Source organism: Hippoglossus hippoglossus, chromosome 17 (genome assembly GCF_009819705.1).
Source record: "Hippoglossus hippoglossus isolate fHipHip1 chromosome 17, fHipHip1.pri, whole genome shotgun sequence".
NCBI classification, from domain to species: Eukaryota; Metazoa; Chordata; class Actinopteri; order Pleuronectiformes; family Pleuronectidae; genus Hippoglossus; species Hippoglossus hippoglossus.
Window position 1 is genome coordinate 17,872,350 of NC_047167.1, and position 21,727 is coordinate 17,894,076.

The 21,727-nt window shown below is 42.2% G+C and overlaps 2 protein-coding genes across 3 annotated transcripts; one reads left to right on the top strand and one right to left on the bottom strand.

Moving 5' to 3' along the window:
• Positions 1-20: 20 nt before the first annotated feature.
• Positions 21-2,451, bottom strand: myl12.2 (myosin, light chain 12, genome duplicate 2). The gene is made up of 4 exons (XM_034613881.1): positions 2,338-2,451; positions 1,125-1,335; positions 703-864; positions 21-490 (listed from the first exon to the last, which is right to left on the bottom strand). Exons 2-4 carry the CDS (start codon positions 1,306-1,308, stop codon positions 318-320), a joined length of 519 nt encoding a protein of 172 aa, XP_034469772.1. The 5' UTR covers positions 1,309-1,335; positions 2,338-2,451; the 3' UTR covers positions 21-317.
• An 867-nt stretch (positions 2,452-3,318) lies between these two features.
• On the top strand, positions 3,319-21,586 carry myom1a (myomesin 1a (skelemin)). 2 transcript variants are annotated; one of them, XM_034613598.1, is made up of 38 exons: positions 3,319-3,476; positions 4,774-5,086; positions 8,043-8,183; positions 8,267-8,456; positions 8,574-8,731; positions 8,959-9,051; positions 9,194-9,282; positions 9,528-9,572; positions 10,104-10,265; positions 10,354-10,515; positions 11,008-11,149; positions 11,652-11,851; positions 11,937-11,993; positions 12,232-12,356; positions 12,568-12,751; positions 12,914-13,088; positions 13,276-13,397; positions 14,326-14,522; positions 14,642-14,768; positions 15,316-15,500; positions 15,609-15,723; positions 15,953-16,109; positions 16,211-16,317; positions 16,605-16,649; positions 16,828-16,964; positions 17,068-17,212; positions 17,519-17,578; positions 17,664-17,731; positions 17,848-17,973; positions 18,636-18,719; positions 18,990-19,077; positions 19,190-19,228; positions 19,453-19,558; positions 19,804-19,967; positions 20,053-20,089; positions 20,304-20,326; positions 20,667-20,722; positions 20,875-21,586. In XM_034613598.1, the coding sequence occupies exons 2-38, from the start codon at positions 4,824-4,826 to the stop codon at positions 21,139-21,141; spliced, it is 4,641 nt and encodes a 1,546-aa protein (XP_034469489.1). In that variant the 5' UTR covers positions 3,319-3,476; positions 4,774-4,823; the 3' UTR covers positions 21,142-21,586. The 2 variants fall into 2 exon arrangements, with proteins under 2 accessions (XP_034469489.1, XP_034469490.1); XM_034613599.1 differs by lacking the exon at positions 18,636-18,719.
• The last annotated feature ends 141 nt before the right edge of the window (positions 21,587-21,727 follow it).

Genomic DNA, 21,727 nt, shown 5'->3' on the forward strand with positions numbered 1-21,727 from the left:
ACATTTTCAGTAAAACCAAACCGGTTACAGTAACAGTTTACTTCCAGCTTTATCCATGGGGTCTTCACATACATCTTAAACTAGCTTACACAGACCCTTAGTGGTCTTTTCACATAAGTGCAAATGAGCTTTAAGAGAAGGGTTGGTCCAGGGTTATGGTCCAAAAAGCAGCTTAAACAAATGACCTTCAGAAGTCTACAGCACAGTGAAGCCTTGTCATGAGCCAAACTAACTGATAGAGCTGTTCTAACATGTGGTGACCCTTTAACAACACGCAGCATGTAGAGAGTAAACCTCATCCGGCGACGACTCTGTACCTAATCGTCTTTGTCCTTTGCGCCGTGCTTTAAAATACGCGTGAATGCTACATAGTTGAAGTTGCCTTTCTTGTCAATAGGGGCCTCACGTAACAGCTCGTCCACTTCTTCATCTGTAAACCTGTCGCCCATCGTAGTCAGCAGGTCACGCAGATACTCCTCCTGGATCACACCTGTAGGGAAGAATTCCAATATGAGGCGGGTGGCAGACATAGAACGTTATGGACACCAGGTTACTGCTGTTGCCATCAGCAATTTCACTGCTGCAACTATGGTTATCTTCAGAAGTTGTACAAGTATACGTTACAAGAATCTGCGTACACTTGTACAACGTCTGAAGATACCACGACCTGGATGACTTGTCTCACTTAGATCTTAACATCACCTGTGCCTTCCTCATCGAAGCAGGCAAAAGCATTGCGGATCACATCTTCAGGATCTGTGCCGTTCAGCTTCTCTCCGAACATGGTCAGGAACATTGTGAAGTTGATTGGACCTGGCGCCTCGATCATCATGGTCTCCAGGTATTCATCTGTGGGGTTCTTACCTGGGAAAAGGAAGAGAGTTGAAGACTGAATAAAATGTCTCTTACCTACTACCCATGCTTCCAGAATACTTACTAGCTATATAAAAACACTTGCTAACAGATGATTCTGCCAAGCTTTCATTTCTTTATCTCTAATTTTTATAAAACCACTATTTAAAGAAATATTTGCTATTTGAACTTCTTGCTCTTAGATTAAAATGATTGCAATTATTCTCATCACAGTCTAAATGTGTGTAAATACTTTATATTGTTGCGTTTACCTAATGAGGCCAGCATGTCATGAAGGTCTTCTTTGTCAATAAACCCGTCCCTGTTTTGGTCGATCATGTTGAAAGCCTCCTTGAACTCCTGTATCTGGGACTGATCAAACATAGCAAACACATTGGAGGTGGCGCGCTGAGGACGCTTCTTGGTGTTCTTCCCCTTGGCCCTTTTGCTCGACATGTTGGCAGCTGGTGGATCCCCCCCCTCCTGTGGTAAAAAATAACATGAAGACACAGTGATTTTCAACATTATGTCAAATATGTCTTGATAACAATAAATGTTATGGTAAACAACAGCTGCCGACTTTCATGTTTATCAGGAATAATGACCACATGACCAGTATGAGACTGTTGATGGGACATTGTGCTGATCTCTGGTTGGATGTCAACACTCATTGCAGCTGTTGTTGACTGAATAACACGAGACGTGCGTCATCAAAGCTCAGCAACGAGTTCACAACGTTAGTCAGCATCCCTACAGATTGGATTTACAGCACTACTAAAACACTACAATGTGCATTTTGTGTGAATGCAGATAAAAACATATCACTCTGGGTCATTCTTATTCATGTGTTAAATAACAGGTCTCTGTCTCCCAACTTAACATCAGTCGTATAAACACTTCAACCAAACGTTTCACTTGATAAATGACATTAGATGGCTGTTTAAAAAACGAGTCCCTTTCAATGAAACGTAAATTAAACCAGAGACTGAACTATATTGCCTCATGTCTCAGTTGTCAGTGTTTATGGTTATTTTATGTCTCTTGTGTGTCTGATGCTTAAATATTTGCTGAAAGAAGCATCGACCTGTGTTTCTCCTGAGAAGTGAACGTGCTGTTGACTTTTTTTAATTTGAATGAGGATTTGATGTTTGAGGAGAAACCTGTTATTAGGAAATTGTGTTATCATCGTAGCATCGCAGCAAATGAAGCTAACGTTAGCCGTCCACAATAACTATCATTCAAATAACGATCAAATAGTTTGCGAATGTGCAAAATATCGTTATCTGTATTTGCGTTATAACAAATATCTTCTCCACAGCGTGAATAACTTGATTCAAACATGTTATTTATGAGCTAGCTTTAGCCCGATGTTGACCTAAATAACAGCAGAGCGCTAACCGAGAGATACAGGAAGTACACGAACCTCTTCTTCACGAATTAAAGCGTTAACGAGCAATAGATTAAATAAAGAATAAAAGCACAAACCTCAGAAAGACAAGAGTTATTCGCTAAAGACGTCGAAGACACAGGAAGTGGAGCATCCACAGAAAGAAGAACAGCGACCAGCAATGTCTTACTTCCTGTTCCCCCAACCGACCAATCAGAGGCGAGCTGGACGATACCATCACACTGGAATGTTCCAAGTTGTCTATGTGAATGTGCCGTTTTTAAATTAGGTTTATTTGTTAGACAATAATGAATGAGAGCACTTGTAGAATAATTATACACAAATACAGCCACAAGAATGGGCTAAAGCTCTTTAATCTATATTCATATTTTGTCTATTCATAATTTGGTTATTCATATTTCAGCTATCTATATTTTCGTTATTCATATTTTGGTTATTTATATTTTGGTTGTTTATATTTTGGTGATTTATATGTCCAAACTACAAATGCTGTGGTTTATATCTTCTACCACGAGGGGGCAGCAGTCACTTTACAAACAGATTACAAACGTGTAAATTGAACAAAGTAGAACTTCAGTTTATTCGTTTTTTGTGTGTTGTGTGTGAATGACATACTAAAGACACACTTGTTATTACTGGTCTTTAACAAGTACATTTACAAAGGTTAATTTTAGGTAAATCAAGGTAATAATAATAAAGAGTTTTGAGCTCACACTCATGTCACCATTAATGTTGGCTGGTGTGTACATGTGGTGAAATACAGTTAATTGACCTTAGGGCCCCCGAACATGAACCCTGAAGTTACCTCGAAACAATTCATCTCATCCTAACTGAACTGCAACTGTGGCCCTTCTTCACTTCTACCATTTTACCATATATCTACCAGAGCCCACCAGAGACACCCCCCCCCTCTGAGGGGCTGCACCCGGGGGTAGAGGGCCAGGCCTAGGAGAGGCTCCTCAGGCTCCTCAGGCTGAACCCTTCTCGTGGTCTCATGGTCTAAATTTAAAACTGCCGCAGCCTTAAAAGGTCCTGACGGTGTCTTGTGCATTCTGCCGAGTGGCAGCATTATTTTTGTTCTGTGGACTGCCGTCCTGTCCACTGCCCCTCACCCTGCTGCTTTGCCTCGATCCCAACCTGCTTTGGCCACTTTTGGAATTAACACATCTATTTCTCTTATTCTCAACTACTGCGGATTGGTGGGTTCTCACTTGTGGTGAGTGACATATATATATATATATATATTGTTATTTCTTTTATAAGGGTGTCTCTTAAACTTAAGGATTGTTACGATAATGTTATGTAATGTAGTCATATGTTAAAGCTCCTAACCACTAAGGCTTGAGGCCTAATTTCAACCTATGTATTTATCTATTTGTTTTTTCAATTATTCTTGTTATTTAAATCCATGAAGTGTTATTGTCCTTTATACTAACAGGTGATCATTGTAGCTTCTGTGCTCATGTAGTTTAGTTTGCATGTGTCCTTTGCAGTGAAACGTAGTCAATGAAGAAGAGCTAATCCTTTCAATTAATATTTCATTTTACTTTAAACAGCTAAATCTCATCTGTGTGCCCTTGAGGCAAACTGACCACTTTACAGTTTCCAGCTCTTCTTGATTAGTAAAGGTGGCAAACGCCTCCTGCATTATGTGTTGCTCAAGGGCACAACAATCAGAGAGCACAGTTTGAAATCTGCTGCCATAATCTACACATCCTGTGATTACATCATCTACCTTTGGTTATATGGTGACGGGCCTGTGCCCAGTAGAGGCTGTTCATGTTTTCAAGCTGTCTAACTTGAGCAATACCTACTAAGGTGAAACTATTAGTTTATTAAATCAGGCAGTAGTTTTGATCATGGTTTAAAACATTTTCTTTAAATTCAGAAATGTACTTGTTCCTGGTTCTCAAATTACATCATGTGCCTGATTTCTGCGACAGGAAACGGAGAAACCTTTGAATTCAGACCATTTTTTGAATATGTCAACAGAGGTTTAAGATATTTTTACAGGCAGGTTTTGTTGTTTTTGATGTCCTGAAGAAAATAATCAATAATGTAGTTAATTAAGCATATAATCATATGTTGCAGTATTAATACTGTCATCGGCCAAAGCCTGAAAATGAATTACGACATCCGGACTCATAGTATTGAACCTTTTTTCCCGTGGATCACAACCAATCCCATTTTGTTTACCAGTTGGTTTACCATTTAAATTCTTTTAAATTTTATTTTTATTATTTTTGAAGAAAGAAAATGTAGATGTAGATGCTGAGAAATCTGTTTATTCCCTACCTACTGCTACTTCCTTTAACCCAGTAGAACTAGAGTTTAACCAGAGCTAACACTTCAACTGCTGCAAAAAATAAAACCATAACACCATCTAGCACATGTTTAACTATTGCTGGGTGCTTTCTTAAAACCTAACCACCACGTAGTGTCGTAGGCTAACTTCACCCTAACCCGACAATCAGAAATCAGTCTACAATAATAACAATGAGGTTGATTCACAGAGCTGGTAAAGGACAGTCTGACATTATAAGTTGGCACAGTGGCCCTCAGGATGTCAGGATCTTTACAAGTGACGCAGACGCAGACGCAGATGCAGATGCAGACGCAGACGCAGTTGCAGACGCAGACGCAGACGCAGATGCAGACGCAGACGCAGTTGCAGACGCAGACGCAGACGCAGCAGCATCAACAGCAGCAGCAGCATCAGCAGAAGCAGCAGCTGCAGAAGCATCACTATGAGTGCAGCTGTTTCCTCAACACCAAGTCTTCTGTTAGCAAGCAGTCGTTCACCTCGTCCAAGACCACCAGCCGTCGGTAAGAGCGTGGGAGTGACACAAGACGCTGATGGCTGATATTTGAAAACTGTAAAATAAGAATGAGGCTGGATGTGCCCTGCCGCTTCCATAACCCAGGGAGGGACGAATGCATTCAAGCGGACCTCTTTCAAATATTCAGCACTGTACTTTAAGGCTCTGGTGTACTCGTAGTCATCCACCCGTAGATGTCCACCTTTTATGATGTCGGGGTTTTATGTTTTTGTCAGACTACATCTCATTCCCCTGCATGCTGCAGCAGAGGAACCTTTTCTTAGTCTCATGGACCAAGTTCAAGTCTCTGATATTTTAGTTGTTTGTCCATTCCCAAGATTTCAAAAAATGCTATTCTTCAAGATCTCAGCCCCAACATTTGAACAGTTTACTCTCCAAACCGTTAATATTTACAAATTCATCTCCGGGTCTATTGTAATGCTGATAATCTATAGTGTAGTACATACATTACTTGTATAACAGTGTACCTGTGTATTCTGAAGTTAATTAGTTTGTCTATACGCTATTTTGGAGCCTTTTAAAATTCAGTAACCAACACCAACTGAAACAGTCACTTAAGTTCAGTTTTTTACAGTTTTGATCATCAGTTAATTACTAATAAGTTAGTTTTTCTAACAAATACTTTATTCTGTCATTTGTGGGGTTAAATCTTAGATATGAAGTTACATTAATACATTAAGCAACTTTCACCTGCACTGTATATTTGAATGCCCATTGTAAACATCTTTACTATGTGACCCAACAGTGACTTGATTAACAGTTAATATTTAGCATAATAATCAAATAAGAATAACATGGCACCCAGTAGAGCTCAGCCCAGCAGTCTCCTTATGATTCAATTCACTACATTGGGATTTTTATTTGAATCATCACCAAACTGTACACATTCAAAAATATCTGATTTTTTTCATCAAGATCCAAGAATTATTCTCTGAGAAATCAATGAAAATATTGATGAATACTCGATCTCGCAATGTTAAAGAAAGTGAAGAAAAAAAATGCGCCCACTGATCCAGATCCACACTAGGTTTAATCGGCTCTTCCTCGGGTCACACCCCCGCCCATCTACAATTAGTTGAGCAGTTTTTTTATGTAATCCTGCTCCCATGCAAACAAACAGAAAGCAAACATCATAAATCATGTCCTTGGCGGAGGTAACGCCTGTTAGTTCAACAAGTGTTCCAAGTGTTCATTCAAACTAATCCTGATATAAGATATGAGCTGTAGATAACAACCCTCTCCAGCCTTATGTTTATGTCACAGGTTTGTTATGGTGATAAACGCAGGAGATATCACTGTACGTTGTCAAGAAAATGGAAATTGGTCCAAATCTGCCTCATTTACATACTGATATTGTATTTAATTTCAACTTTATTGTGAAATCCTGTGTTGGAATCGAACCAGGCTTGATTGAAATGTCTCCATAGTCTATCATACAGGCTGTCTGAGTGAAATGCTTTCTATCAAAACAAGTCTATAATCAATAGCTGTCGAGTGCAGCACCTCAGAAATGATCCATTGTGTCACTGAGGCCTGACAACATGTAAAGTGGTGAGAGAGTCTTTGTGCTTCAAGCTGCAGGGCTCAGTCCTCTTGTTGGAACCGTGGTCGTTTTCTAAAGGGGTCAAGGAAGGAATTTCAGCTGGAGCGAGCGGCTGCCGGATTTATTTATGGACGGTTGTGCTATTTCTGTAGGGAGGACATGAGACGCTGCCGTTAGGCCGACTGGAAAGACGCTGTATGTGATTCAAGATGTTGTAAACCATTGGCCTCCACGGACATTTAATAGTCATTGATCTTGGTTGGGTTTGAATTTTTACGTAGAAAAAGTTGATTTTTTACCTGCACTCACTCTCCTTTATGCAATTTGCTGCATGGAAGTTGGAGCCTTTATCGTTAAGATCTTCTGATTGACACCTACTGTGGCCTCTGAGCCAGTCAAGAACAAAATGCTTTTATCAGCACCAAAACTTTTTATACCTTTGACTTTCCGAGCCAGAGACTTTCCCCTCGACAAGCTCGATGAGTCAGAAGTGGAAATAACTTCTTGGCGCTGCAGAAATCTTTTGTGAGACTCTCTCCATCTGCCGCTCCCTGCTGTGCATTCATCCCCTTCCGCTGAATTGATCCCATGGCTTATCACAGCCGTGCTACGCTGCTACTCCTCCAGGCCCAACAACTTAGTGGGGCAGACGTGGCAGAGTTTACGATTGGATGCAGGGCTTTGGGGTGAACGTCCACCCTGCTTCATATCCAACACTTCCGGCTCCTTTGTTTATTTCTTTTTTAAACCGAGCAGATAACAGGGAGGCCCAAGAGCCGGATAGGTAAATGAGTCAGAGTGTAATATGGGTCAGGGTCCTCAAAGGTGGACAGAAATACACCTTCCTTTTCTGAGCACCACAGCATATTCTGAATGGGTGTTTATGTAACCGGAAACATTTATTTAAAGTTTTATAGATGCAGAGAGGCAGCGTGGTTCATGTTCATATTTTTACATCGCACTAAAGATTTCTTTCTTCCATCTTTTATGCGTCGTTCTCTGTATTTTTGTTCTATTGATGGATGGATGAAATATTCAAAACACCTTTCTGTACAATGCAGCAAAGTTTTCCAGCCTCCAAAATGTCAATTGCACATATAAAACAGTACATCTCAGTTCCTTCAGCAGTGTTTTGACAAAAATGTACCTTCATGAGCCCCAGGATGACACAGACATACGTTTTTAACAAGTTTATTTAAAAGAAAAGAGTGATATTGTTGTTTTTAGCAAACGTGACTCAAACAGGAGTGAAGAGAGACTGTTTTCAGCTGCAGTTATTAGTATTTGTTGATTGTTGGATTGAATGAGTAAGTAAAATTAAACACACCATGAACTGTACTTGATTGTATGAATTTGCCACGCACAGTATCTGATTTTATTGTTGTCTGTGACCTCTAAGCCTTAAGACCTCTGTGAAGACAGAGAAGGTGCAGGAGGTGGCTAAACTGAGAGTGCAATCCCTGAGAGCCAAACGCACCTACCTGGCGATGGACACGGACAAAGAAGTTATCGGCTATGTCATACCTGTATTTCGAGCCAGGTGAGTGAAGCCAAACATGCACATGAGAGAGAAAAATCTGTTGTTTTATGTTTTGAAAGATATTTTTCCTTCCTCCCCCTTAGTCATGAAGTGGTTCGGGGTCTGATGGAGGCCCAGGAGGAGCATGTGGAGGAGGGGATCAACTATGTGGCCATGAGGAACCTGTTTGTCAGGGAGGCCCGCGAGGCTGTGGACGTGAAAGTGAAAGTGGAGAAGAAGACCAGAACTATGCATGTCAGGGAATCTGCCGAGCGTATTCAACTGAGCAAGACGGTACATCCTTCTTTTGTTTGATTGTTTTCCACTGTTAAGGTTAAATCATCTTTTCATAAAAACCCCAGTAATCCTGCACTTAATCTCAGAGTCTGGCTTCAATCTCGTGTCACGTAGATGGAAGAGTGGTCCGAGTTCCGTAAGAAAATGAACCCAGACAGCCTCACACACCTTCCAGAGTTTATTGTCAAGCCCCGTGGACAGACGGTCTGGGAGGGCAACACCGTCAAGCTGCACTGCACCGTGGCCGGGTGGCCCAAACCCAGGATCGCTTGGTAAGACATTTTTCCCAGCTCACTGGTCCCCACCTTCTATGAGTCACACCAGCAAAAAGATGCTGATGAGGGCGATCGGTCGTGAGTGAGTCACAGAGAAGTTTCTGTCCAAAGCTCTCGTCTTATTTTCCTCAGTCGCAACTTGAACGCACACACCCTCCCTCTGCAATTACACACTCTGAGGGCAACGGTAAAAATAAACCCGCTGTCTTTCTGCTGTCTTCAAGGTACAAAAACAATGTGCTCATTGATGCCAAGGCCTATTCCGAGAAGTACACGGCAGAGAGCAATTACAACATGCACTCCCTGGAGATCAAGAAGTAGGTAATCCTTCAGCTCACACTGCGTAGCCGCCGTCAGTATCAATGACATGTGTCCACAATGCACGCTACAACAAACTGAGTGTTTTGAGTGGGAAATATTCAATGCAGAGGAGATGCCAGTGATTTGTTTCCTTTTCAGCTGTGATTTCCTCGACACTGCTCAGTATCAGGTTTCTGCACTCAACGTGAAAGGAGAATCTTCCTTTGTGTCCACCATTGTTGTCAAAAGTAAGTCCCGAGGCTGTCTGGTCTGTTTCAGTTCCTCTTCCTGCAGCTAAAGGTCACAGGTCAGAGTGGAGGGTGAAAATAGGCCCGTTGTAAACACAGCGTGGTCCAGTTGTGTCTGGAAGAGTGTTTGTCAGAGGTCAAATGGCATCAGTGTTTGACAGCAGGAAAATCGTATGTTTTAATGTTGTCAAAAATAGATTTATATTTTTTCAACAGGTTACTGATTTAGATATTTTTCTTTGCAGGGTTCCAGGAAAAAGAGGAAGCAGGTCCACTCGAGGCTAAACCACGTGAGTCACTTTTGATTTAATTTCTTTGAGGCATAACAAGGACACTTTGTGTTTGGCACATAATGAATTTCACATACGTTTCAAAAACAGAGCTAAATGGAAAGTGAATATTGGACTAAAATGTCCCTTGTGACCAGAAGCACATTTTCAAATGAATGGTAACATCTGCTGGATGTCTGAATACACAACTGTTTACCACATCAACCGGACATTTCATCCCATTTATATACAAATACTTTCATAGACACAGGATCAGGAGCTAGATCCATTGGCTAAATCCAAAATTGGGCCTCATTTTGAATAATTGGCTACAAACATGTTCAGTTGAAGCCAATTTTGACCTCATATGAGTCAGGGAGGAAAAATGCATGTAGACTGAAACGGCACTGGTTTGTGGCGGAAAACAACCACAGGTCGTGAATTCTAGTTTTTAACCTGCAGCAGAAGAACAGCAGTGACCCTGTGACTTCATTAGGTCACGTTTTTTTATAATATTAATTTAAATTTTATATTATTCTTCCATCTGTGCAGATGGTTTCTGCGCTGAGCACGGTGTCACCTTCGAGACCACCATCATCGACAAATTTGAAGTGGCCTTTGGCAGCGAGGGTGAGACCCTGAGTCTGGGCTGCACTGTCATCGTTTATCCCACCGTGAAGAAATACCAGCCTGAGGTCGTGTGGTACAGAAACTGTAAGTAGAGCGTGCAGTCTTTTAGTATGATTATTAATCCACCATGTGTCGCTAATCACACCTCTGTTGTTTGGATTTCTCCCGTCAGCCGTCCCCCTGAAGCCCTCCAAATGGGTCCACTCCCACTGGTCTGGTGACCGTGCCACTCTCACTCTTGTCCACCTCAACAAGGAAGATGAGGGCATGTACACCCTGCGCGTCAACACCAAATCTGGCTTTGACACATACTCTGCTTATGTGTTCGTCAGAGGTAAAGTACCACAATCACAAAAGAGAGGCACCTTAGAAATGTAGCTTTTTAGATTCGTGCATTGAAAGTTTACAGTGTGTAATACAGCATGTTACGGATTACTCCACATACAGGACAGATTCGGTAGAGAGCCTTTCCGTTCTGCAGTGTCTCTGAGTGTCATGACGCTCTTTCTGAGGTGTTTGGTTTCCTCTGAGCGATGTCGCTTCTAAATCTGTCTGCATGTCAGGAGAGTCACCGCAGAGTGTGACGTGCCTGCACCAAAAATCTGCAGGATTATGCACAAGAGAGAATCTTCTGAATTTGTTTTGTGTTACCAAGAAATAAATGAATCTATCATAGATCGGCACAGCGCTGCCTCGCACACTGTACTGTAAAGGCATAAGTAGGTCAGAAAATGGAGACTGAGTACGTAATGGGGCTCAGCCTGATATAGAAACTGCACTACTCACTCACTGTGTGTGTGTGTGTGTGTGTGTCTTGTTGCGCCAGATGCCGATGTGGAGGTGGAGGGGGTTCCCGTGGCCCCCCTGGATGTGCGCTGTCATGACGCCAACAAGGACTATGTGGTGGTGACCTGGAAGCAGCCAGCGGTGGAGGGCAGCAGCTCCATCCTCGGATACTACATCGACAGGTGCGTCAGCAAACTCTGTCGTGACTCTGTCCATCATCCATCATCATCCATACATCATCATCTATCATCATCCGTCCATCATCATCCATCATCATACATCTGTTCGTCCCCCATCCATCATCATCCATTTGTCCATCATCCATCTGTCCATCATCCATCCATCATAATTACTTGGACATACAGGACTGTTTTTGGTGTTTCTGTGTACATGGCACTTGCCTCAAATTCCTCCCAGATTTCCATCGAACTGAATCCTTGACAGATGTGTCGTTACCTTCCAGCTGAATAACACCTACATACATTCCTACCTGTCTCCTGTCACTGTCAGTCAGTCATTCACTTACTGTGTGAGCAGATCACATGAATAATGAGCAGTTCATTGATTGGACATGTCAGTGACGTCCTAATGAGACAGATGTTTTCTTCAATCATCTAATAAGACTTACTTTTGCGTCACACATGTAATTTGTACATCACCTGTGTGTGTGTCTTGTGTTGACAGGTGTGAGGTAGGCACCCATCACTGGGCTCAGTGCAATGACACCCCGGTGAAGTACGCCCGCTTCCCCGTCACAGGGCTGGTGGAGGGCCACTCCTATATCTTCAGGGTGACGGCCCTGAACATGGCAGGAGTCAGCCGTCCGTCCCGCGTCTCTGAGGCCGTGGTCGCCATGGATCACTCCGACAGAGGTCGCCTCAGAGGTTCGGGACTCAGTGCTGCTGAAATGTTGCTGAAAAGGCCAGCAAATGCATTTCTAATCAATTCTTTTTTTATTTTCCTCAACAGCTGGTCCCTTAGCTCCTTGGACTGGGATGATCAAGTTTACCGAGGAGGATCCCACTGGTACGACAACATCAAAATCTGTTAGTTCAATGATACAAGGTGTAGAGCTGGGTATCGAACCTTAACTTCAGTGTACTGTCTGCAATGTTTCTGTGGTGACATGTCAACACTGTTACGCATCAAAATCGGACATTCTGACTATTTATTTTATATTTTCACCAGGCAAATGGCTTTTCATGTTGATAGATTGGTATTTGAGCATCTTGTACTTAGTCTCCTGGTCCTCTCGTCTCTTCAGTGGGCTTCGTCCCTGGAGAACCATCGGATGTTGTGGTTACTGAGGCGACCAAGAGCTATGTGGTGCTCGCCTGGAAGCCCCCAGTCCAGAGAGGTCATGAAGGAGTCATGTATTATATTGAGAAGGTGAGGAGAAAGCGAACTACATTTGATTGTTTGCTTCCGAGCCCAGTGTTATTTTGATTATTGTTATAACGAGGAATTTTATTTATGCTACAGGGACAGTGATTATATTTCTGCTGCTCCGTAATCTGTTTATTTTTCTGTTTTTATCTGTTTAGAATGTATTTTAAATGCCTATTGTCATCAGTCTGACACGTCGCTGGCTCTACCTCAGTGTATTGCAGGAACAGAAACCTGGCAGAGGGTGAACACCAGTATGCCAGTCAAGTCTCCCCGCTTTGCCCTGTTTGACCTGGCGGAGGGTAAATCCTACAGCTTCCGTGTGCGCTGCAGCAACTCGGCTGGCGTGGGCGAGGCCTCCGTCTCCACAGGAGAGATCACAGTCGGAGATAAACTGGGTGAGCCTGCAAGACTGTATAGGTGTCACAGTTTATCAGCACATTTCTGCATTGGGCTGGACAATATGACCTTAAGCCTATATCATAATGAACTTTCACTGTAGTAAGTCTAACACCCTGTCTGTCTTTCTTACTTACTCTTATGTCCCTTGTTCTCAACAGACCTGCCCAGCGCTCCGGGCAACCCAGTGGCCATCAGGAACACCGACACCTCAGTGGCTGTCTTATGGGGGGCCTCAAAAGTAGTCACACACCTGGTTGGGTACTATATTGAATGCAGCGTGGTCGGCTCTGATGTCTGGATGCCATGCAACAACAAGCCTGTCAAGCAGACCAGGTTGGCCAGTTTACTGTTTCAAGACACGTTTTAAGTTTTTCTCTCACAATCCACACAAGGCCCAAAGTATTATTCATTGTAATTTGTAATATTAAAGGTATAAATCAAAAGTTTAAAAAATGTGAAGGTTGGCACTAGCCCCGTTCTTCTTCTGTTGATACGATCAAACTCTCTTCCCTATGTACAGGTTTGTGTGCCATGGCCTGACCACTGGAGAAAACTACGTGTTCAGGACGAAGGCAGTGAATGCTGCTGGCTACAGCCACAGCTCCCACGATTCTGATGCTGTGGTTGTGAAGGCTGCCATCGGTGAGTGTCCCCATCAGAACTCACTTCCATTTCTCACTTTGCCCATAGACATTTTCTCTCCTCATTTATTTCTCCCAGGAATAATTGCTGCACAGACTCATTCCTGTTTTTGTCATTAAGATTCAAATCCATACACACGACCTCTGAGCCATGAGATTCTCTAAACTCATCTACGTCCATTAACTTTCATCTATTCTTTCCTGTTAACTAATCAAACACATTGAATCATAATTCTCAGTTACTTCACATCCATTCTCTAGATATTATCTCCTCTTTTGCTGCCAATTCCCTCATATCATGAATGCCATGCACACAAGTGACATTTGTTTGTATGTGACTGCTCGTGGGTGTAATTGCATGTGCCTGCATGACATGCTCATTACTAACAGTGGATTTTGTCATTTTGCTGTTTCCCATTTAATAGTCGATTAAATAACAATTGAGATCCTGTTTAAAAATGCTTTTTCTCTGTGTAGGTATTGATTTCTGTATAAAGTGGATTTTGCTCGGGTTCTGTTTTGCTGTTTGACAACTCTTCAGGGGTGCCTCTAGGTGCATGGCCACGCTGAAGGCTAAAACATTGTGATTCTTAAAGAGCATGAACCTAATGAGAGTCAGCCGGCTTCTGGCCTCGAGCGTAAGTACATTATACATTGAAATAACTCTGTGTGCAAAGCATGTTCAGCAGTTGCGTGAGTAATTTCTGTGATGTCTGAACACTAATGACCACTAAGATCTGTGCAATATTCGGCAAATACCAGGTCATCTGTATGGGATTATGTTTAGGACAGAATTTATTATTCAAGGAAATGATAAATAAGTAAGGGCTGAATATCTGAAAAATGATCTTTGACTCACTTCTTTTTCACACTCTGTCTTTTACAATAACTCATACCAGTACTGACCACCTTATCTACTCTATCTATAGCCGTCCCTGGGAGGCCCACTGGTGTGACCTTGCTGGAGGCCGTCAAGGACTTCATGGTGGTGGGCTGGACCGCGCCTGCTAACAATGGAGGGGCTGATATCAGGGGATACTTTGTGGACTACAGGACTGTGAAGGGAAAGGTTGTGGGGAAATGGCATGAAATGAACCACCAAGCTTTGACTACAACCACCTACAAAGTAAGTCACAGAACTGAATGTAGGCGTTGTGTGGTGCACAAATAAGTTTATCTACTAATTGTATTTGTAACAACTGAACTTCTAATAATTTCTCATGATCTGCACTTGCCTTCCTTTAGGCTGAGAACCTGAAGGAGAACGTCTTCTACCAGTTCCAGGTGCGCGCTATGAACATGGCAGGTGTGAGCAAGGCCTCTCTGGCCAGTGCATCTCTGGAGTGCAAGGAATGGACCATTACTGTGCCAGGTAAAGGAAGACATTAAGACAGACAGTCAATTTACAAAAGACAAGTCGGGATCAGTTGTTATCACGTGGATGTGTCTTTGCACACTTCACAGAGGAAAATGCATACAACTAATAAGGGAGAAGACAAGAGCTTGGTCCAAAGTACGATAAATGCACCGGAAAACGTTTTGCTGACAACAATTATTATCACAACCGAGTAAAATGCGGTACAACAATAACAGAAAACCTTTTGTCTTTTGTCAACTTAAAAAACAACTTACAATACATTCCATTGATACAATTAACTGTGTTAGCAACAACGAAGCAGTGCAAGCTCCTCAAAACACTACAGAATTACATTTAAAATAGTTTGCTAATATACATTAGAAGTATGTCTTGGAGCATAAATACTCTTTGTTTGATTTGGATATATTTTTTTGTGTACTCAGAAAAAGAACTGTCAATATAAATATGCATGCCAAGTATATGTTCATCAAATTTAAAGTATCTTGCAATTCTTCAGAAGCCCGGTGAAGCACTTACTAAACGTTCTTGTTGCTCCTTCAAGGTGTTCCCGTTGGTCTCCACGTGCTGGAGGTCCGTGACACCTCTGTCGTGGTCCTGTGGGAGCCGCCTGCATTTGAGGGCCGCACTCCTGTCAACGGGTACTACTTGGATCTCAAGGAGACCTCTGCTGGAGGGAAGGGCTGGAAGGCTGCCCATGAGAAGGCCAACAAGAAGAAATACATGAAGGTGAGGAAGTGAATACAATATGAATGATGGTTTCAATGTGTCAGTGTTGTATCTTCATGAGAAATATGTTTATGAAATAATGAATCAGTGTTGTTTTCAACTGTCCAGATTACCGGGCTGAAAGCTGGTACATCCTACTTCTTCACTGTGCGCGCTCAAAATCTTGCTGGAGTTGGAAAGGCATCGGCTGTCCTGGGTCCGATCCCGGCCCAGACTCACCCTGGTGAGTGTGGTTGTTACATAACTCGCACACATTTAGTGTAGAGTTTTCCTGGAAAGTGTAGAAATATTTGGAGTTGTATTTTTTCCAGACTGGAAATCTGTAACCTATCAGTGATGCACACACACACACACACACACACACACACACACACACACACACACACACACACACACACACACACACACACACACACACACACACACACAGTAACCATTGGCTCTGCTTTCAGGCACCAAAGACATTTATGTGGACGTCGACGATGATGGCATCATCTCTATGGTCTTTGAATGCTCCGAGATGAATGAAAGCTCCGAGTTTGTTTGGTCCAAGAATTACGAGACCATTACAGACTCCTCACGGCTGACTGTTGTCAATGAACACGGCAGGTAAGCACCACATGTGAGAACCATTTGTCATGCAGCTCCCCGGGAAACAACTGAAAGACATTTATTTTCCTCACATCCTGCTTGTCACCGCTCGTCTCCAGGTCCAGAGCCATCTTCAACAGCCCCTCCCTGGAAGATCTGGGAACCTTCTCCTGTGTGGTCACCAACACTGACGGCATCTCCTCCAGCTACACACTCACCGAGGAGGGTGAGTCAGCCGACGGTGTTGGAACCTCTGCTCCTTCGTCCCTGCAACTTGATTCACTTGATATTTCTATGGATGACATAAGTGCTAAAAGAGTGAGAGAGGCTCATGTCTGTTATATGGTTATAACATGTGTTGCACCCATAGGCTTAAATATGTGTGTTTGTCTTGAAATGTTATCTCAAATAACTTCTTTGTCAGGGGTGTGGAAATATTTAAGTAATAGTTGGATGAATGATTGCAGAGGTCATAACATTGATCCCTTTGCTGCTGCCGTTGTTATTTGACAGGTCTCAAGCGTCTCCTGGACATCAGCCATGAACACAAGTTCCCTGGTGAATATCCACACAGCACAGATCTTACACTGCTTTATTATAAAATGCAGATATTGTTCTGAATATAGTTTGGAAACATGTCTTAACTATGTTTGTCAAGAACATTGTAGTTTCCAAGCAGTGGTCATAAAAGTACATTTGGTTCTACAAGAGTGTTGATAAATATGGTTCTTTCTAGTTATTCCCTTCAAGAAAGAAATGTCCATGGAGTTGCTTGAGAAGGGTTGCGTGCGATTCTGGACTCAGGTGGAGAAATGCAGCTCTGCCTGCCAAGTGGAATACGTCTTCAACGACGTCCTCGTTACTCAGGGAAAGGTCGGAATCCTACTCCAGGCTAATTTGTACTTCTAATATGGAGAATCTTTCAGATTGATAGAATTGTGTTTCTCTGTGACACACTCTCCTTTATTTCTTCCAGAAATACTCAATGAACTTCGACAAGTCCACTGGCATCATTGAGATGTTCATGGACTCTCTGGAGGTCACCGATGAGGGAACGTTCACCTTTAACCTGGTGGATGGAAAGGCCAAGGGGGCAACCAGCCTGGTGCTCATTGGAGATGGTAAGAACTTAAATGATACTTTAATATCCATACTGATGCTGTTAATATTAATTGTATTAATTTATTGTATTGAATACAGAGCAGACACCGCAACCTGCAGATCATTTTTTAATCACACACACTGAACACCTTGCTCTGCTGGGTGTGTTGCATTCACTGCAGTTATGATACATGTCCATTGAGGGGCAGCAGAAGACAACCTTTTCTTCACCCTCATGTCTTCTTAAGTTTACTTTTCAGGAACGAAACATTTCAAGAATTTAGGATATGATATTTAACTGTCACATTTTCTTTGCCCCTGTCCAGAATTCAGGGAGCTTCAGAAGAAATCAGAATTTGAGAGGGCAGAATGGGTCAGGAAACAAGGTGAGAGATCTTTCTTCAGTGTTAAATAAATTCAACACAATTTACACAAGTGTTTCTAAGGTTATTTTCCATTGACTCTCCACAGGTCCTCACTTTGTCGAGTACCTTGACTTTGCTGTCACTCCAGAATGTAATGTGCTGTTGAGATGCAAGGTAAGAAACGGAACTGCAAATATTATTTACTAATGTTTAAGTATGACCATCATACAGTAAATAGTCTCAGTTTAGCTGAGTCAACTCATTCCCACGTCCCTTCTTTCGCTCCTCAGATCGGAAATGTCAGACCCGAGACCGAGATCACCTGGTACAAGGACAAAATTGAGATTGCGGACGATGATGAGGATGCCCAGAAGATCGAGAGACAGGAGGGCGAGTTGACCTTTAATATCGGAAAGGTCAGCCCATTATACGCAGGCCGCTATTTGTGAGGAGTCGTGGGCTGAGTACGGAGCAAGTAGTGATGCTGCTGGTGCAGCTATGCTTCCATCTTTGTGGTAGACTAGTTGCTACGCTGCTAACCTTCCCTCTCTGACACACAGAAAATCATAAATGATGAAACATTTTTTTAAATATTCACGCTCCTGAGCGGTGCTGGAGTCAGCACATCAGCATGTCATCCTTGGAAAACAGAATAGACGTATACTGGATCCAGCTAACGCTCTATTTTTGAAATTTTTACTTTTAATTCTTATTTCGACATTTTGATTCTTATTGCTTACAGGTCGTGTTTTCAAACATTTATGGCTATACAATGCAAATGCAACGTATGGTTTATCTGTGTGCTTCATTCATTCATCGTCAGTCATTCATTCTTTCATTTATTAATTTCTAACTGTATTCAATCTAACTCCTCTGGCCAACATGAAAGCTCTTGTCTTTTTGAGGTTTTGAATTCGAGTGCCAGAGAAGTTATATTGAAGTTTCAAGGCACCATTGCATTGAAACTGTATAAACATCACTCAGAAAGAGAGGATTGGTGTCATTGCATGAGCTCTGGAGAGGCGCTCCTGTCCGTCATTCGCACCTCCATTAACCTGCTTATCTGTCTAATTCACAGTGGATAATTAAGCAAGAGAAACAGAAAGAAAGAGGAGGAAAAAAGCCGCCTGCAGATGAAGTTCCTCCACCACCAAGATCCAAAGTCTGAACATAATCTTTGTCGCCATAAATTCATGTCCATAATTTCTCCATGTGTCCTCCTCGTCTTACCTTTTCCATGTTTTCCTTTCACCGCCTGCAGCATCCTGGGCGACAGAAAAGCTGGCCTTTTCTGTCTAGATTGTCTCTGTCTGGCTGTTCTTCTGTCTGTTATCTGTCCTAAGAATTACACAGTATTATCCTCAGTTTGAGGGATAAAGGGAATGTATTGTTGTCTTGTGGACACTAAAGTTGCTTTTACTTCAAACTCTAGATCTCCAAATCGGATGCCGGTATTTATGAGGTACATCTGAGGGATGACAGAGGCAAAGATAAGAGCCTCTTCAATCTGACAGACGCAGGTGAAGTCGAATTTTCAAACTGATGAAAAAGTGGAAATCAATGGTGTAAGTCTGGTAAAAGAAGTATCGGCGAATCTGACATTAATTACTGCTGCCGCCTTTGTTCCCCCAGGATATCAGACTGTAATGAATGAGCTGTTCAGGGTTATTGGTGAGTCATTTAGCTTCACACGTATCAAGCAGTAATGAATGACCACACACAATGAAGCGCTACACATATAATTAAAAACCCACAGAGAGAATGTGCCAATGTGCAACATTTTCCTCAGCATGAACTATTCACAGCCACGAATTGCTTCATTACTATTTTCCTTATCCTTTGGTTTTAAATGGGCTGTAAATAAATTCCTGATTTATGTTTTTTTCCCCTCTTAGCCAACTCCTCCTGTGAAATTAAAGTCCTCAGCACTGAACACGGTATCGTCCTCCACTCCACGGTTACATATCACCATGAGGAAATGCGTGTTGGTTGGCTCCAAAAGTATGTATTCCCCGACTGTATACTACATTCTTTTCTGATCATTTTGTAAATATAATTGTCACTCTTGAACTATATGAAAACACATGTTTTACTAGAATACGGATGTTTGTGCAGGAAGCTTAGCTAGAATCATCGCTTTCGTTTCCAATTTGAATCGTGGTTTTCAGTGTACATGATGCTGCACAGTTTTAGTTAGTTTTAAAATATTCTTTACATGATCGCTATTCTCCTCATTTCCCCTTCAGAGATGCAAAGATCGCCGCCTCAGAGAGAGTTAAGTCCGGATTCACCGGAGAGCAGCTCTGGCTTAAGATCAATGAGCCCACTGAGAAGGACAAAGGCAAATACACTATGGACATCTTTGATGGCAAGGACGGAGTAAAGAGAGTCTTTGAGCTGACTGGAAAGGGTGAGTTAAACTTTTTAAATTGAAAAGAGGAAACACTGACTATTTTTCCCTTTCTGTAACAAAATTGATTTTTCTTCTGGTGCAGCTTGGGAAGAGGCATTTGAAGAATTCCAGAGGCTCAAGTAAGTAAACGACGCCTCGTGTTGCATAATTGTGTATTTCTGTCTGAAGAGGATGTTTACACAAATAAATATTAACGGCCATCACAAACTAAAAATAGTCTGTGTACTGTGTGGGCCCTTTGAGAAGCAATCAAAATACATTTCCTGGCATTGTATAGCGTAGGAGAAAAAAATTATGATGTTTCTGACAATGTCCGACTCCTTCCTTCCGCAGGGCGGCAGCAATTGCAGAAAGAAGTAAGTGATTATTTATTCTTTGGTTTCTCCTGAGAGAAACCAAATGCTTTATGAAGTGGTGTAACATATTTCAGGATATAGAGGTTGCTTTGGTTTAATAGAATTTTTAGTTGTGGAGTTTTAAGACTTTAAGTTATTTTATTAAATCTTAATTCACCACAGATAGAAGAAAAGAAAGTTTTCAGATAATAAAAATCGCAACATCATTCATGCATAGAGAAGAGTAAATAAATACTGTGGCATGTTTTATGACATAAAGGCAGAGTCAAGTGATTGTTAGGTCGTGCACCTAATAAATGCTTCAGGTTGTTCTTGGCTGACTCTTGTATTCCTTGTGTAGACCGCGCTCGTGTTGTTGGAGGCTTACCAGATGTGGTTGCAATTCAAGAGGGCAAGGTAAATTAATTAGATACTCACTTTGTGTTAAGTGCTTTGTCTCAGCACCCACTTTGTTTTTCATCACATCCTTCCTGGAGCATCTCTGTCCTCAGAAATCTAAATGTGTACGAAACACAACAAAAACCCTGCATCCCTCTTCTTCTCCTCAGTCCCTGAACCTGACCGGCAACGTCTGGGGTGAGCCCTTACCCGAGGTGTGCTGGACAAAGAACGAAAGGGAGCTGGTATCTGATAGCCACATCAAGCTCACGTTGGAGCATGGGAAGTTTGCCAGCATCGCGATCGACTGCGTCACCACGGCTGACTCTGGCAAATACGCCCTCAAGGTCAAGAACAAGTACGGAAAGGAAGCTGGCGAGTTCACTGTCAGTGTCTACAACCCAGACGACGAGAACAAGGAGGAGAAGAAAGACTAAAGGGTGATGAAATAAAGAAGATTAAGATTTGACGACTGGGCTGTCTCCAAAGCATTTTACCCCGGCACATGCCGGTGCACCAAAGCAGTTTAAATAAATCATGAATCCAGCTGCTTCCCCCTGCGTCTTTCATGTGCTGGGTTAAAAAGCTTTGGGCATTGCTTATTAAGGGAGTAAACAGTGAATGTGAGGGATGATAATGGTTCGCTTGTAGTTGCTTGAGATGTCTTCTGTCCCTTCTGGCCATCATAAGCAGCTTACGTAATGTATGGGAAATGGTTGACCTGTCATTACTCTTTGTTTTAAAAACAGCAGCAGAAGCAAAGCATTGGTTTTTATAATATTACAGTATAACATTTGGGTGACCTGTGACCCCTCAAACCATGTCCCACTGAGGTTTATGTACTGTAAAAAAAAAAATAAAGGAAGAAACGGACGTTATGAACTTTAGCCTTTTGCTTTGTGTTGGAAAAATGTGTCATTGATGTCAACTTTTTCCACTGATCCCTCTGAGCCTTTGATGTGCTGTTGGCAAGCTACAACTGTCCGTCCTTACAGCATTTTGTTGGAGAGGTGGACCAGGTAA

Excerpts from the sequence above, each read along its gene's own strand:
- myom1a (XM_034613598.1), top strand. The coding sequence starts at position 4,824 with ATGTCAGGATCTTTACAAGTGACGCAGACGCAGACGCAGATGCAGATG. Across the intron at positions 9,573-10,103 it reads TCCACTCGAGGCTAAACCAC|ATGGTTTCTGCGCTGAGCAC; the intron begins GTGAGTCACTTT and ends CCATCTGTGCAG. Across the intron at positions 16,965-17,067 it reads TCCTCGTTACTCAGGGAAAG|AAATACTCAATGAACTTCGA; the intron begins GTCGGAATCCTA and ends TATTTCTTCCAG.
- myl12.2 (XM_034613881.1), bottom strand. The coding sequence starts at position 1,308 with ATGTCGAGCAAAAGGGCCAAGGGGAAGAACACCAAGAAGCGTCCTCAG. Across the intron at positions 865-1,124 it reads TGACATGCTGGCCTCATTAG|GTAAGAACCCCACAGATGAA; the intron begins GTAAACGCAACA and ends TCCTTTTCCCAG. Across the intron at positions 491-702 it reads CTTCGATGAGGAAGGCACAG|GTGTGATCCAGGAGGAGTAT; the intron begins GTGATGTTAAGA and ends TCTTCCCTACAG.